Here is a 17,745-nt window from a genome sequence, read left to right on the forward strand (position 1 = left end):
CTTTCTAGAAGTTAGTAAATTTAAAGAACAACTATTTGACTATCTATTAAGGAACAAGTTACTTATGGCTGTGTGGTATAAATCTTTCTTCCAAACGGAAGAGGAAGGGTCACAAGATTTAAGAAGGTAATGAAACTTACTTACAAGGGCCAAAAAACTGACAAAAGATTTAAGATTTATAAGACCCTGCTCCAAAGAGGTAAGAATGCTAAACAAATTCTGGGGAGGAGACAGTCTGGCGGAGCTCTTGGAAAGTTGTTCAGGAAGGTCCAGGGATGCAGCAATTGGGAGCTGTCAGTGCATTGGGAAGAAGTGGTGTGGTACCAAAGCTGTTTTTGAGTTCCCCATGCTCATGGAATTAACCCCTCTACCTCATATTCCTGCAACCCCCTCCCTACACATGTTAGATTTGGGTAAAATCCTTTCCGTCATCTATCATTAGTGTCCTGACATCTGTTCATGTTGCCTACGAAAAGTCACATAATAGAGTGGAGTAAAAATCTGATTACTCTCTGAATTTTTTTACATAAACCAAAACCTAGCAGTCATTACAGCAATGTCTGATATTAGAAGACACCCTCCATTTCCCTGGTCTCCTGGGGAAACTTTAGCAAACATAAATTTCTTTCCTTCTTGTCCTAACAACACACAGTCATCCTACATGAAGAGGAGTAATTTATCTGAGTTGTCAAGAAGCATCCTAAACGCCTCCACCCCTCCCTTTCTCCTTTTGTCTAAATGTGTAAAAGGTGCGTTATAACTGAAACTGTCGGCAGTAAGAATACCAGGGCAGTATGACGCGCGTGTGCATGTGTGTGTGTGTGTGTTCTGTCGCTATTTTTTTTTTAAGATAGGATTTTACTGTATAGCCCAAGTTGGCCTCAAACATCTTAGTGTCTCAACTTCATAATTTCTGGAAAAACATCATGCCAAGCTGTCATTATCCCCCACCCCTTTTTTTTTCTAGGTAGGGTTTCACTCTAGTGTAGACTGGCCTGGAATTCACTCTGAATTTTCAGGGTGGCTTTGAACTCACGGTGATCCACCTACCTCTGCCTCCCAAGTGCTGGGATTAAAGGCATGCGCCACCACGCCCAGCTCTCATCCTATTTCTTAAAGATATTTATTTTCTAATTAATTATATTTTTATAGATTCAAATATTGACATTTTTCTAAAGCAAAATTTTTTAATTTAAATTAATATTCATTGACCTTCAATCTGTAGAAATCTTCAATTTAAGTAAAAAAAATTCTCTGAGCCTTATGAAAATAATCTACTTTTGAGTATTTTAATATATTTGTTAATTTAACTCTTTGTTTATTTGACAGAGAGAGAGGGAGGGGAGGGGGAAGGAGAGGGGGAAAGAGAGGGGGGAGGAGGGAGGGGTAGAGAGAGAGAGCGAAAGAAAGAGAGAATATGAGCATGCTAGGGCCTCCAGCCACTGCAAACGAACTCCTGGGGAACTGAACCTGGGTCCTTAGGCTTTGCAGGCAAACACCTTAACTGCTAAGCCATCCCTCCAGCCCCTACTTTAATGTATTTAATGTTATTTTATATATCAATAATATAGATGAGAAAAATTAATATTAATAGTGTCTATTTAACACTGAAAAAATATACTAATTACTGTTTAAAATATGATAGGAACTGAGGTTTAAGGTTTCTACATTAAGTCATGATATCCACTTCTCAAAAGATAATAAGGCAGTCTTAAACCTCTTTATTCTATCAACAAAAGAGGCTTACATTAAGATTGACACCATGTGAATAACCACTTTTATTTTTTTCTATTCTTGACAGCACAAGAAGGAATGAGATTAAACTGCTCCTGGAAATTTAAGCATAAGATCAAACTTTCTGAGAATAATTGCTGGCAAAAGTTGACAGCAGAATGTCCTTTGGCTATTTCTTTTCAAAGATTTCCTTCTGCAATAGGCTTAAATATGGACCTATTCAGAGACCAAGGCTAACCTTTAAAAATCTCTTTGAGACCTAAGATTCTTTTATTTCTTTTTATCTAATACAACTGATTTAGAAGTTATATATACTCAGTCTTAAGGTTATGTTTACATAGCAAATATAAAGTGGCTGAGATCTTTTTGTACTACCCATGTTGCCTGGAATTGTTGTTATTATACTTTCACATGTATTATTTTACTTATTCTTCAGAACAATTCTAGATTAAATGTCTTAGTAAAAATATGGGAAGAAACTGGACATAGTAAGCATAGATAATAATTTGGAATTTTTTTTCTTAGATTGGCAAAATAAGATAGGATAATAGAGTCAAAGAAAGGAATGGAATCAATATATATTTGCTTTTAAGTTGAAGGGGTTAGGATAGCATTAGGGTTTAGTCCAGAAGAGGAATGGGGTTCGAGGAAGAAACATGGTATCTCTACAATAATAAGCAGTTATGTAGATTGCTTATTAACATCAACTGCAGGGTAGAGACTGAGAGAAAGTTTCAGCTCACCCAGGGAAAGCAGAGCCAGTTCTTTTAAGGTCCCTTGTGAGACAGTAAGGACAGGGAGGCGCTACACCATGAGGAAATGGGTCCCCAGTTGGCTGATACCACCTAACTAGACTTAGAACTTGCATTCCTGGATAAGACAGGTTTCTGAACAGTCCCTAGTAAGTATATCATGCGATAGTGGTTACATGTTCTGTCTGTGGACTTTTTCCTTGCTACCTATCCAGGAAGGGCAGGGGCCGAGAAGACTTGGCTCCTGTGGGAGTTGTAGGGGAGAAACAGAGTACGTGCTTGAACCTGTGAGGCAGCAGTATCTCAGGAGCGAGACATATGTACCTGGAAGGGTTAGATTCTAACAGATAGGACACTTATAGATGGTGAAAAGGAAGGAAAAGCTAACAACCTGGCGAGAGAAAGCATCAGCTGACACAATCTTCTGGCGTGGCGGGATCAAATGTAAAAGCTCAGTGATCTCTGTTAGGAAAAAGCACAGTGCCTTCATCCCAGAGAAGGAGGAAAACAAGGCAAGAAACAGAAGGACGAACAGCAACAAGGAACTGAGGGGTACACATACTGCTGCTGCTTATGTCTTCTATGAAGTATGCTGGAGCTGTGAATGTCAACTTGTTTGTCCTGACAGGCAAGTGTGAAAAGTGTTAAACTAGGGCAATTCTCTCCACCTTGAAGCTACCTAGACCGCTATTCTTTGCATGGTGTCATAGTTTTATACCACACAGGGGTCTTGTCAGTTTTAAGTTCCTCAGCCATTCTTGCTTTTAAACATGAATATTAACATAAGAAAAATTCCAGGAAGCTAAAGTAGAGATGGCATTCTTTAAATAATATTTTCTTTTCCAATAAAAAGTATACATGAGAATAAGAACTTTAGAAAAAATATATGTACCTCCCCTTCCTCTTCTTTTTAAAATATTTATTTATTTTTGGTTTATTTATTTGAGAGAGGGAAACAGGCAGAGCAAGAGTGAGAGAGAGTGAGAGAGAGCGAGCACAAGAGTGTGTATGAGAGAGAGAATGGGCATGCCAGGGCTTCAGCCACTGCAAACGAACTCCATACACATGTACCACCTTGTCCATCTGGCTTATGTGGGTACTGGGGAATCGAATCGAGGTCCCTTAGCTTTGCAGGCAAACACCTTAATTGCTAAGCCATCTCTCCAGCGGCCCCCACCCTTTTATGGCATGTTTCCTCTCAATTAAATAGCACCAATGTCTGTATCTTTATCTAGAAGTTATGAATATACTAATGGGACAGATCAACTCACTGATTTTACAAAAATTTTATAAATAAGTTCTAAAATATTTCTTCTCTCATTTTCTGTCTACTAAAAATGAGTCATTAGATTGCTTTGGAACATGAGTATTTCACATCCTATTCAAAGGACTTCTCAGTTATAAATAAATAAGGAAGCTAAATATAAACGGTATCCATACCTCTCACAGCTGACTGAGAAGGCTGAGTCAAAACTTTGATGTCTAATGCACTGTTGATATTTTCTTCTAAAGTAGCGCAGTATCCATCCATGACACTTGTGATTGTATCCTTCAAAGTTCCAAGATTGTGGAAAACCTGAAGAGCTGTTCCGACTTGAGTTGGATTCTTAATTAAAGGAGAGGTGAGGTGAAAACAATGTGAACAGAAGCAAACAAAACAAACAGAAATCTACCACTGTAACTGGTACTTCAACAGTTACTACAATATTTCTAACAAAGATAAGAGAGGACTGAGGAATGGCATAGCGATTAAGGTGCTTGCCTGCAAAGCTCAAGGACCCAGGTTCAATTCTCCAGGTCCCACGTATGCTAGATGCACATGGTGAAGCATGCATCTGGAGTGCATTAACAGTGACTAGAGGCCCTGGCATGCCTATTCTTCCCCCCTCTTTTCCCCTCCTTCTCTGTCTCTAATAAATAAATAAAATTTTAAAACTTCAAAAAATAAAATAAAATAAAAACTGAAGTACAATTATTGGAAGAGAAAAAAGATAAGAGGAAAAACAATTTAGAACAAAAATTATCTCTAGTCATTACTTCATAGAAAAGATTAAGTATATTACTCCTCTTTTCCTGTTTTTTTTTCTTCTTCCTTTAAAAGATAATAAATTTAAAGGCCAGGCGTGGTGGTGCATACCTTTAATCCCAGCACCTGAGAGGCAGAGGTAGAAGGATCACTATGAGTTCAAGGCCATCCTGAGACTACATAGTGAGTTCCAGGTGAGCCTGGACCAGAGTGAGACCTTACCTCGAAAAAACAAAAACAAAAATTAATAAATACAATAAAAATTAAAAGGATAATAAATTTAGATGCCTACTGCTTAGTATTAGAGTTTATTAACAAACTTGTCACCAGTCCTACAAAGGGAGCCACAGAGAAACTAACAACAATCCTGTACTTGTTAGAGAGGAAACGGATTCTGCGGCGCTGAGTGCTGAGCTACTCACTGGAGTATTCTTGTAGCACCTATTGTGGGTCCTTCAGAGTACTGAAGGCTGGAAACAACAGAAAAAGAAATCAAGTCCCTGCCCTCATGGAGTTCTCATTACCAGATGCACAAAGTGGCATATGCATTTGATGTTTATTTGCAGCAACACGAGGCTGGCTACCCATTCTCTCACTCACTCTCTCTAATAAATAAATAAGTAAATAAATAAATATTTTTAAAGCCTAGGATTACATGGATCTATAAATATAATCAGAATTAATATGCATATTGTACTAAGAATTCCAATTCATGAAAACATTGTTTAATTTAATGTATTCATATCTTCACTAATTCTTTTTTTCTTTCTTTCTCTCTCTCTCTCTCTCTCTCTCTCTTTTTTTTTTTTTTTTTTTTTGAGGTAGGGTCTCACTGTAGCTCAGGCTGACCTGGAATTCACTATATGTAATCTCAGGGTGGCTTTGAACTCACAGCAATCCTCCTACCTCTGCCTCCCCAGTGCTGGGATTAAAGGTATGCTCCACCATGCCCAGAAGCTAAGGGTGTTTTTAATCATATACTAATAGTGAATTTCATGAAATGTTTTTTTCTAGACACACTGAGACAATCAATTCCCTCCTTTATAGAAGAAATGACATTGCACTTTTGGATTAAAGCCATTTAGGTCAAAATGAATTATCATTTTCTGGAATCCTTGGATTGTATTTGCTACCTATTCCTTTAGCATTTTTAGATCAAGTTACCACTAGTAATTTTCCTTCCTAGTTATGTCCTTGTTTTGATGTCCAGGTTATCCTGGCCTCATAAAATAAGAAAATACATATGTTTCTTCTTTCTCAATGTTTGGATAGAGTTTTTATAACATTGGCTTTGTTATTCCTTAAATTTTGGAAAAATCCAAGCCATGAAGCTATCTGCCGTTGGAGGTTTCTCAGAGGGAAATTTTTAAAAGAAAAATTCAATGCTGTTATTACAAGGATAATTTTCCTAGTACCGTTTTCTGTGGGTGATTTTCCTAGAATGTTGACATTATCCAAAGTTTCAAATGCATTGGTGTGAAGGAATAGCTAATATTCTTTTGCCATCTTTTTAGTTTTGTTCTATCTGATCTATTAGGACCCCTTTCATTTATGTTTTTTTTTTTCCACTGTTCTTCATCATCCTTTTTAGGTGTTTATCAATTTAATTTATTGGTCTTGTGAAATAACTAATTTTAGTCTTTGTTGATTATAAGATTTTGTTATTCCAACTTTATAGTCTCTCGAGTCAGACCTAGACCAGAACCCAAGCACTAGCATTTACTAGCAAAACCAAAGACAAATTATGTAACCTCAAAACATATTTTTCTCATTTGACAATGGCAAAAATGATAGCCAAATATTATATCACACTAATGAAAAAAAATTAAAACAGTCACTCATTATACTGTTGGGCCAAGCTCAATCACGTGGCTTCAGGAAATCCTCCTGCCTCAGACTCCCAAGTAGCTACAGGTAAGTTATAGAAGTATTTACTAAGACAACCTGAAATGGCACTATCATGGAAAGAGGATTAGTAGATAAGCTGTATGACTTTTGGCTACTCTATTACTCATTAAATTTTATTATACTTTTTATTTTTATGACTAATGTTTGTTGAAGAACATGAAATGAAGGCTCCATATTTTTAAAAAATATTTTACTGTTTATTTATTTGAGAGAGGCAGAGCAGGAGTGATAGAGAGAATAGGAATGCCAGGGCCTCAAGCCACTGCGAACAAACTCCAGAAACATGCACTACCTTGTGCATCTGGCTTACATGGGTCCTGGGGAATACAACCTGGGTCCTTTGGTTTTAAATGCTAAGCCATCTATGCAATCCTTCATGTTTGTTTTGTTCGCTGCTATATTAACACGTACCCAAGGCTTAGATAAATAAATGTTCAAGAATTATCAAATTGATAATTATCAAGTCAGTGAGCAAGTAAGTTTCTATGACTGGATTGCTAATATATTCCTCATGATATTTTGGAAGAGTGTGAGATAAGACATGTTATTTGACTAACAGATAATGTTGATTCTCTGATTATTTATTAATATTCCAAAACATATAAGTATTATAATTAGTCTTCATTTCAGTTCCTAAGGTGTCTCTCTGGCCATTATTCCCTTAGTTTTTGAGGCAGGGTCTCACTCTGTAGACTACATTGGCTTTGCAATGAACTCATAACAATCCTCCTGCCTTAGCCTCCCAAGTTCTGAGTTTACAAATGTGCACCACCACAACTTGCTCTCCATCTGAAGTAAGAAAAGTTACACAGGAATTACTATTTAGGTAACCCTGAGGAAATCAGCTTCTTTCTGTAATAAAACCTTAAAATGACGAGGACAGAAGGAAGAAAAGATTTCCAAAGCTGGCTGAAGATCATTTTTAGAAAAACACAGCAAACAGGATCTAAGTGAAAATATTTGGATTGAGGTGGGCCAGAGGAGGCCTGGCTATTTCTATCTTCAAGCATGTTGTAAGATGCCTCTCATACAATCAGCCTAGCAGCTGGGATCCAGTGTTGAAAAATCACCAGACCAGATGTGTAGCCAGACTTTCAAAGAGAAACATTTATGCCTGTGGAGATAAGTATTTTCTCGTTTAAAAAAGAAGAAGAGAGTCCACAAAGAAATGTCCACAAAAACACATAATGTGTGCTTAAAGAGTGGTAAATAGACTCTACTGCCTGGAGTGCTGTGTGCATGACAAAAATGATGATAGGAAGAGATAACTGAAATCAAAGAAATAAGGTCATGGACAACCTTAAAGACATTCTGTGGATATTTTAGTTTTCTTGCTTGGTAAAAGAAAATTGTTGATGTTCCAAATACTCAAGTCTATGCCCTATGAGGAGATAAAAATAATTAGATTTGCTTTGACAAATAGGTGCTAAAAAGAAAAAGAAAATACTTAGTTTTGTACAAGTGCTATGGTTTAAAAAGTATCCCTAAAGATTCACACAATAAAGACTTGGTCACAGCGTAGAAAAAGTTTCCCCAAAGTCCATACATAAAGGCTTGGTCCCAGAGGTGTGAGACTGGGAAGGGCTGTGGATCCACAAGAGGAGGTCCTTAGATCACTGGAGGCATGCCTTCAAGGGGATGGTGGAACACCAGGCTCTTTGTCTTTTCCTCCCTCTTCCCCCCTGCTTCCTGGCTGGAATAAATCTCTTTACAGGTAGCAGACATTTGCCAGACAATACTGGTGAATGCCTCAGTCTGTCTGCACTGCTATAACAAAATGCTTGAGACTGAGTACTTTGTGAAAACAGAAAAAGTGATTTATTTGGTACACAATTCTGGTGGCTGAAAAATCCAAGCATCATAGTGTCAGTGTCTGAAAGGGCCCCTGTCTGGCTGCATTATGAGAAAACAGGAGAGGGAGAATGAAGGAGAGTAGGATTAAACCAAACAAGCAAAGGAGAGATGACAAGCTTGAGAGTAACCAGCGGAACCAGGAACATACTCTGGACAGAGGTTCATTGGTCCCTAGAGCTGTGATTTAACCATTTCCACCAGGACCTACCTCTTAAAAGTTAACCACCTTAATGGCCCATACTAGGGACCAACCTCACAGCACATGAATTATGTGGTTACAACCAATCTCAAACCATAGAGGTGATAATATTATTTCAAAATAAAATGGTTCCAATATACAAATATATAATTGATGACATCACAACATGTAACCTAAATCAGCTGAGTAAGGACTCGGAGCCAGCCAGGATGGTGTGTACCTGTAATCCTAGCCCTTGGGAGGCAGAAGCAGGAGGACTACCACAAGTTCAAGGCTCTGTAGTGCGACTCTGTCTCATAAAAAAAAGGGGGAAGGGAGGAGAAAAAAAAAAAAGAAAATCTGAAGCTTAAAAAAAAAAATCTAGAGGAGGAAGAGGAGGCCCGGCCAGCCATGGCGGCTGTGGTCTCCGCCGTGGGTGGCACAGGCCCAGCCGTCCACCATGTGGCCGGCCTCTGCCGAGGTCTGTGTGCCGTGTGCACCGCGCCCTGGGCCTGGGGCTCGGTTCACCCGCACAGCTGCGCGTGCTCCCTGTCTGCCGCAGCCCGGGCTGGCCCTCCAGGAACACGGACGGCAGTGGGGTCGGGGCGAGCTTGAAGCCAACCCCTTCCACGGCGCTCCTGGGACAAGACACTGCAGCTGCGCAGGTCTGACCCAGCTGCCTTTGAGTCCCACTAGAGAAGCACAGGGAGTTCGTAAGCAACCAGTGGGGCGCTCCAAGCAAGCTGATTTTATCAATGTGTGGAGCAGAAGACAGGTGCTTTAAGGAAACAGCCTATAAGCAAAGCATTCACTAAGGACAAGACTCTCAGTTCAATCTTTAACATTGAGATGGCAAAAGACAAAACTGGAGAAGAAATAAAGCAGATTTGGCAGCAGTATTTTTCAGCAAAAGATACAGTCTATGCAGTTATTCCTAAGGAGGAGTTTGATTTGATCTGGAAACATTCTCAGTCTTGCCCAACACTTCTTTGTGCACTACCAACAAGGGAAGGTTACGAGTTCTTTGCAGGACAATGGACAGGTACTGAGCTCCAGCTCACTGCACTTACAAACATTCACACCCGAGAGGATTCTGCAGCTAGCCAGCTGACTGTTTATCACTACCCTGAACTTAAGGAAGAAAAGGGCATAGTGCTGATGACGCAGAAATGGATTCCACATTTCTGAATGTTGCTGAGGCACAGTGCATCCCCAACCAGGTTCATCTCTTCTATGTCACTGATCGGAAAGAGACCTTCGGATTAGTGGAGACTTTTAACTTCAGACCAAATGAGTTCAAGTACATGTCTGTCATTGCTATTAGAGCAAAGTGGACTTGGAGCAGGACTGAAATGTGCCCAGAACCAAGAGAAGACTTAAAGCTGTCAAGTTTAGCCCTTCAGAGAGTCAACTCAGCCTTGGATAGTCAAAGCCCACCCAGCCGCTTGAACTCCAGAGTTCAGCATCTATAATAAGTACAGCCTGTAAAGAAATGTTCTATGTGCTTACTGCAAGAAGTGACTGTGGAGATGAGCTCTAATACTTGATATTCAGGAACAGAGATACATTAATATTCTGATAATTACCTCTCAACATAGTTGAGGTTTCCTGCTAAGTGTTTCTGGTCATTTGAAATAAAGTTATTCAGGTATCTGCAGGACAGTTGACTGGATTTTATACAATGTAACAGTATGTTTCCATTCAGGCCTAATACCTCATGGCTTTCAGTTCCACATCTTCATGTCATTGCAACATTAAGCTGAAGACCTTCTTAGTGAGATTCAGCTCCTTGTACTCTTCCCATTTAACCAGCGAACTGGCTGAAAGCATAACCTAAATATACTGATTAGACTCTAAAACAACCAGAAGTTCCCATCAGGATAAAGACTTATAGATGCCCCTTCAGAATTGCCTTTAGTGTAGCTCATTGCAAGAGTAGTTGGGTGAACAGGTGCAGTGCCTGCATTTTGTTAAACCATAGTTTATGGCACCTGTTCCTCAAACTCTGCCTGTCAGAAGCTAATGTAGCAGTGCAAAGTAACAAACAAACAAACAAAAAGGCCAGAAATGAAGTAACCAGAAGAGCTAGAAATTTTAACCTGGTATAAAGCTAAGTTGTTACAGCAAAAGTCTTTCATCCATCTGTCCATCCATTCAAGAACATTTTAAGAACCATTAAGTGCTAGGGACATAGTATAAGGTACTAGGAATACAATAATAAACAAAACAAGACCCATGCCCTTAAAGAATGCACAGAACAGAAGAGGAGGGAAGGAGAATAAAATTCATGGTTTTAACAGCAGGCTGAGAGCCACACAAGTGGGCTCTGGGAGAGGGTAGCAGAGCAGTGGGTAGCCAAGTCTACCCAATGTTCCTGGGTTCTAAAAGACATCTGATACGATATGCTTGAAATCCCAGACTGGAGTAGAAAATAGACTTTAGTAACCCATAATCTTAGGTCACATCTAGACTCAAAACTGACAAATATCAATGATAGGAGTTCTTTTTATTATTCACCCTATTTTTATGTCTTCTAATCATCCTTGAAAGCTAATTTATTTTTTATTTTTTGGTTTTCTGGTTTTTCAAGGTAGGGTTTCACTATAGCTCAGGCTGATCTTGAATTCACTATGGAGTTTTAAGCTGGCCTCGAACTCACAGCAATCCTCCTACCTCTGCCTCCCAAATGCTGGGATTAAAGGTGTGTGCCACCATGCCCGGCCTTGAAAGCTAAATTTAAAGTAAATTTTCCTTAACAAAGACACTTACACAGCTTTAGATCCAGTGTTCTAAAGCCAAATGTTCCTTTACAACTTTTATTCAAAGGACAGAAAACCCAACTTAATAGTGATAAAATTAGCATCTTCAAATAACCATTTGTCTGTTGTCATCATCTAATAAATTCCTATTAATAAGCAAGAATTGTAGCCAAATGTTGTGGTGGTGCTACAAACTTTTAATTCCAGCACTTGAGATGCAGAGGTAAGAGGACTGCTGTGAGTTCAAGGTCACTTTGAAACTACATAGGTAGAAGGTCTGCTGTGAATTCCAGGACAGCTTGGGCTAGAGCAAGACCCTACCTCAAAAAACCAAAATAAATAAAATACTAAAAACAGTAATATCAAGCAGTATTTTTCTCCCTTTTCCATCTTTCTATATCAATACATGGAAGAAAATAAAGTCCTAAACAATACAGAAGCACACCTGTTTACGTCTCTACAAACCTTGCCAAAACAGAACCCTGTAACCACAGCAACCAGAACCGGGATACAGAAAGACCATTCCAAATGATCCCATGAAACAGAAGCAAGTCTCCACCATTTACTGAACTACAGGCTCATATGAAAGATAACTTCTGAAGGAAAAAACTCAGTAGCAGAGGCCAGTAAGCTAAAAAAGAGATACAAAGGGAAGAGAAAGGAAGGGAGGAGGAAACTTAATAGGTTGGTATTGTATATATGTAAGTAGAAGAATAGATTAATAGGGGTGAAAAGGCCCAAAGTGAGGTCAGGGGAGAAGATTGAGTAAAGGAAAGGTGGAGAGAGGGTGTGGTGGTTTGATTCCAGTGTACCCCATAAACTTAGATGTTCTGAATGCTAGGTTCCCAGCTGGTGGATATTTGGGAATTAATGCTTCCTGGAGGGAGTGTATTGTTGGGGGCAGGCTTATGGGCTTTATAGCCAGTTTCTCCATGCCAGTGTTTGGCATACCCGCCTGTTGCTGTGGTCCACCTTATGTTGGCCAGGGGGTGATGTCCACCCTCTGCTCATGCCATCGTTTTCCCCTGCCATCGTGGAGCTTCCCCTCGAGCCTGTAAGCCAAAATAAATCTTTTTCCCAGAAGCTGCTCTTGGTTGGGTGATTTCTACCAGCAATGCGAACCAGACTGCAACAGAGGGCTAATCAAAATCTGAGAGGATATAAATAAATCAAATGGAATCCTTCAGTTTTGGACAATAGAACACTCAGGAGCCATAGATCGTTGCTAGAAAATTTTCAGTGCCAGGGATGGGATACCTTCCAGTGAGTTGTTGGCCAGGGAGGTCTCTGATGCCCCCAAAACATTATAGGTCATTGCCGAGGCCCTTGGTTTACTACCAGGAATCTATGGTAAGACCCTATTGCTAAAGACTCCACGTACTTGGGCTGCAAGGTCACTGAGAAACCCTGCTGGGACTGAGCTGATAACCTCCTCCATGTAGACCAGCTGACAGAAAGCTGGAAAAAGCCATTCTACATGCAGTTCAATAGCAGAAAGATACAGCACCAGTGAAGATACTCAACAGTGGACACTGCAAGCCTTATAATTGGCCAGCCAGGCCAAATGAGCCAATGGGTGCAATAGTGGCACGTCTGTCATGGTGGAAACCAACTGTCCTCCAATTGGACTGGAGGCCTGCTCCATGGGAGGAAATACATCCCTGATACTGAAAACTGAAAACAGGGTTAGTCATGAGCCCTAGGGGTATAACATCTGCTAATGTCTGGAAAAATGTATATACTATGCTTATCAAACTGCCCAGTAAGCACTTCTCTTAATATTTATACCCTTATATTAATGCTACTCTCACTTTGGGTAGAGAATCTTCTCTTTTCAGATGGCAGTGACCTTGGGACAACTTAGAAGGTATCATAGTGCTGGAAAGAAGTGGCTGGAGTACTGAATAACATCTTGATCACGACTTCCAAGGCTCAGGGTATAATGCGGAAGAGGTGGCAGAAAGAATGTAAGAGCCAAAGGAAGGGTTGGACTCCTTACAATGTGCTCCCTCCAGATAAAAAACTGGCCTGGATATCCATGACCTCATAGTGCCTGACTACCTACACAAGACCATCATAAGAGGAGGGAAGGATCATAGCATCCAAATAGAGAAGAGACTATTGAGATGGGGAATGGATGTGATGGAGAATGGAAATTCAAAGGGGAAAAGGGGGGGAGGGAGAGTATTACCATGGGATATTTTTATAATCATGGAAAATATTTAATAAAATTGAGAAAAACAAGGAAATAAAGTCATGTAATCTTAAAAAAAAATCTCTTCTGAGCATAGTACAGCTCTAGATATAGGATGACAGGACCTTAATTTTTTTTTTTTTTTTTGAGGCAAGCCCAACAGACTGGCCTTTCAAAAAAAGAATAAATAAGTTATTTATTTATTTAGGTTTTTGAAGGTAGGATCTCACTCTAGTCCAGGCTGACCTAGAATTCACTATGTAGTCTCAGGGTGGCCTTGAACTCACCGTGATCCTCCTACCTCTGCTTCCCGAGTGATGGGATTAAAGGCGTGTGCCACCAGGCCCAGCTGACCGGCCTTTTTTAAATGTGTGTGAGAAGGAGAGAGGGAGAGAGAGAGAGAGAACAGGAGCACTAGGGCCTCCAGCCATTTTAATCAAACTCCAGAAGTGTGCGGCGTCTTGTGCACATATGTGACCTTGCGCATTTGCATCACCTTGCGCATCTTGCTTACATAAGATCTGGACAGTCAAACATAGGTCCTTAGGCTTCAAAGGCAAGTACCTTAACTGCTACGCTATCTCTCCAGACCCATTTTTTTTTCTATAATTGAAGTTAGAAATAAAAAAATGTTTCCTAGGTGAATCTGGTACCAGCATAAGAGTGAAGGAGATTGACACAGAGAACACTCAACTCCTACCAAACCAGAGATCCAGGGACACACAGGCTCCCAAGACCTCATCACTGAAGCAGACCTAAAATGAACCCATCATGGCTCAGGGAAATTTGCGGAAGAGGGGTTAGAAAGAATGTTAGAGCCACACAGTGGGTCATTATGCACAGAGACACTGCTTCTTACCCTGAACTGATGGCTAACTCCACAATGCATGACCCATATTCCCCAACAAGGAGGGTCCTTGTCGAGGGGAAGGACAGGGAGGAGGCGAATGATGGTAGCAACATGACTGTATGTACTGTTACATGACTAAAAAATAAAAATAAAGAAAGTAGGGCGTGGTGGCACATGCCTTTAATCCCAGCACTTGGGAGGCAGAGGTAGGAGGATCCCAATGAGTTCGAGGCCACCTTGAGACTGCATAGTGAGTTCCATGTCAGCCTGGGCTAGAGTGAGACCCTCCCTCGAAAAATCAAAAAATAAATAAATAAGTAAAGAGACTGAAGAACTTAATTTAGTTAGAAATGAAACAAAAACATCACTAACACACAAGTACAGTCCAGGAGTCTACTCTGGATGATATGTTAAGAATGGAAAAGCAGTACCGGGGATGGCTCTGTGGACACAGTGCTTGCCCTGTATGTGAGTATCAGAGTTTGGATTTCCAGAACCCACGGAAACTCAACATGAACGTCTGCAATCCCATAACCCCTACAGTGAGATGAGCAATGGAAACAAGAGAATCCCCTTGAAGCCTCCAGGTCAACTGAACCTGAGTAGTGTAACCATGAACAACTATAGTCCCTGCTCAAAAAAGTGGAAGGTGAAGACTGACACCCAAAATTGTCCTCAGACCACCACACACACACACCATGTCACCTGTGTTCCCGTTCTCCTTTTCTTTCTCTACATACACACGTGCGTGCACACACATGCACACACATGCGCACTAAAAATGTATAAAAAAGTATTAGCTTTGTATCATTGAACATTACTACATCTTACTTTTTCTTGAAATAAAATAATTCTGTAGAAGCCAACACCTTTTTATCTAAAGCTTCATATGTTCAAAAAAGGCAAAATGGTGAAGGGAAGACACAGAGGAACGCACACTCAGCAGGCGTGGCGGCGCCCTCAGCAGGCTGACGTAGGAGGACTGCCATGAGTCTGAGGACAGCCTGTGCTACAAACTGCATTCCAGATCAGCCTGGGCTACAGTGAGAGCCTGCCTCAAAAAAAAAAAAAATAAATAAAATAAAATAAAAAGAAAGAGACAAGAAAAGATAAGAAAAACACAGATGATAAATTGTTTTTATGCTACGCCTGTTACAATCCATACACCATTCTGCAAAATGATTCCACTCACAAAGGTTTAAGACCTAAGATAAGGTAACTGTTGATTCTAACTGATTTTAACTTGAAAAACAGGCAAATATTAAGACATTTTACTTGTACAGTAATTTACTACAGAGGAAATTTCAGAGCTAAAATATTTCCTGAAAGTCTGATTAAGACTCCACATTGAATTAATATCAAACAAAAACTGGAACTCTAGAATTACATAGAGAGGAAAGGAAGATAAGACAAGGAAACTATAGCAAGACAGAAAAGAAGTTGAGAGGAAAGAAAATTGGTAGAGACAAAGAGGGGTGTGAGGGGAGTGAGAAAAGACAAAGAAATGATCAGTGTGTTCCCATTTCTTTGGTTTTCTCCACAAACATGTAGGTAGAAAAATGCAAAGTCATCTACAGTGAAAATTCGAGTAGCTACCTTTCACTTTCCATAAATCTTATTGCCAAAAATGCTGAAACTCAAGCATTGGCTGTTTTAGATTTTAAAAATACTTTCATTTATTTATTTGCAGAGAGAAAGGGAGAAAAAGAGAGGGAGAGGAAAGGGGAGGGGAGGGGAGGGGAGAGGAGGGGAGGGGAGGGGAGAATGGATGTGCCATGTCCTCTTGCTGCTACAAAAGAACTACACTTTGTGAGCTAGCTTTATGTGGGTACTAGGCAATAGAACCAAAGCCAGAAGGCTCTGCAAACAAGTGCCTTTAACCTCTGAGCCATCTCCCCAGCCAAGGTTTTGTTCTTTTAATAAATGGCACATCTTGGGGCTAGGGAGATGGCTGACTGGGTAAAGCACTTGTTGTACACCCATGAGGACCTGAGTTGGGATCCCCAGAATCCACATAAAGCTGGATATCGTCCTGCAAGTCTGTGGTCCAATAGGAAGCAGTGAAAGGAGAACCCCAGGAGTTTGTAGGCCAAGTAGCCTGGTGAACACGTCTGGCCAGCACACACGAGCACTGTGGCACATGTGCCTACACTCACACACATAAGTACACAACCCCACAAACATGCGCACATACCAAGATATTTTTCACATAATATATTTTAAGAGATTTCAGACAATTCTCTTAAACACTACTGGGGGGATGACATTTAATAAAATTAGACTGATTTTCAGGTACATCTAAGATAAGAAATAACATGGTACTTTAACATGCACAACATTTGACATTAATCATAAATTTCTAATGTTTTACGTATGAAAAAAACTGTTAATAAATTCACAGCACCCTATATCTAACAACAGTATATTAAGCCAAAATATTTAAGGCAGCTTATCACGTCTGTGTGAATATCCCTAACAGAATGCAACACAGATACTTTCTCTGGTGTATTGCATGTGTATAACAGTGAAAACTTAATGGCGCTCCCTGAGAGATTACAAGTACTAGGGGAAGGAGAATCTCATTAAATCGAGTAATTTAAAATCAAGAATTACATTAGCTACCTTGGTTGTAATTCAGAGCTTACCAGTATCTCTTCTGAGTCAGTAACATGCAGCCCATTAATGCTTGATATGTATTTGTCAACTAACCTAATAGGATTATTTAGAACCTGTTAAAAATCAAAAGTCTACAGTGCATAACCCAAATTAAATTTAGATACTAAGAAGGACACTTAATAGTACAACATGATCTTATCAACCAGAATCAATTTTATTCTAGTCCTTATTTTGAAGAGCGGCAGAAAATGGATGAGGATATGTAGAAAGGCAAGTGAAGAAAATAAAAGAAAAGGAGAAACTGAAGATAAACATAAACTGGAAGAGGATGGTTCTACAAAAAGAGAAGTGATAACACACAGGGAACAGAAGAACAAGGGCAGTGAGGAAAGGGCTGGAGAAAAAGGGGCTACTTTAATATTTATAAAATAAACCTGAAGACTGCATTTATAAGAAACCATAGTTTGGCATTAGATAAAGGGTTTTTTTTTTTTTTGTCTTTATTTTGTTTTGATACATGGCCTAAGCTCTGTAACCCAGGCTGCCTCAAACTCATGACCGCTCTATCTCAGCTTCCCAAGTGCTAGGATTATAGACACGAACTACCACACCCAGCTTAAATAAAAGTTTTAAAATGATGTTAGTTTTGGCATACCATTGTTATCTTATCAGGCAATAGCAGTTAATGTGGCAAGCTTCCAGCTCTTCATGCTTCAACATAAAATTTTATATTAAATATATAAGTAGGGATTTAAAAAAATGATAATCATAATCATGGGTCCCACATCTACAGATTCAACCAACTACAAACTGATAATTTCAAAAGGATTTGTGTCCATAATTAAATCTGCACAGATCCTGTGTTGTTATTCTC

The 17,745-nt window shown here is 39.7% G+C and overlaps 1 protein-coding gene and 1 pseudogene across 3 annotated transcripts in view; one reads left to right on the forward strand and one right to left on the reverse strand.

Annotated features, from left to right (window-relative positions):
* Positions 1–17,745, reverse strand: part of Cog5 (component of oligomeric golgi complex 5) — a 277,027-nt gene that overhangs the window by 119,295 nt on the left and 139,987 nt on the right. For all 3 annotated transcript variants that reach the window (XM_004652876.3, XM_045135739.1, XM_045135738.1), the window contains exon 8: positions 3,927–4,092. In XM_004652876.3, the coding sequence (XP_004652933.2) occupies positions 3,927–4,092 (166 nt within the window). The remainder of the gene's footprint in view (positions 1–3,926; positions 4,093–17,745) is intronic.
* LOC105943685 lies at positions 8,846–9,889 on the forward strand (annotated as a pseudogene).

Source organism: Jaculus jaculus, chromosome 16 (genome assembly GCF_020740685.1).
Source record: "Jaculus jaculus isolate mJacJac1 chromosome 16, mJacJac1.mat.Y.cur, whole genome shotgun sequence".
Classification (NCBI taxonomy): Eukaryota; Metazoa; Chordata; class Mammalia; order Rodentia; family Dipodidae; genus Jaculus; species Jaculus jaculus.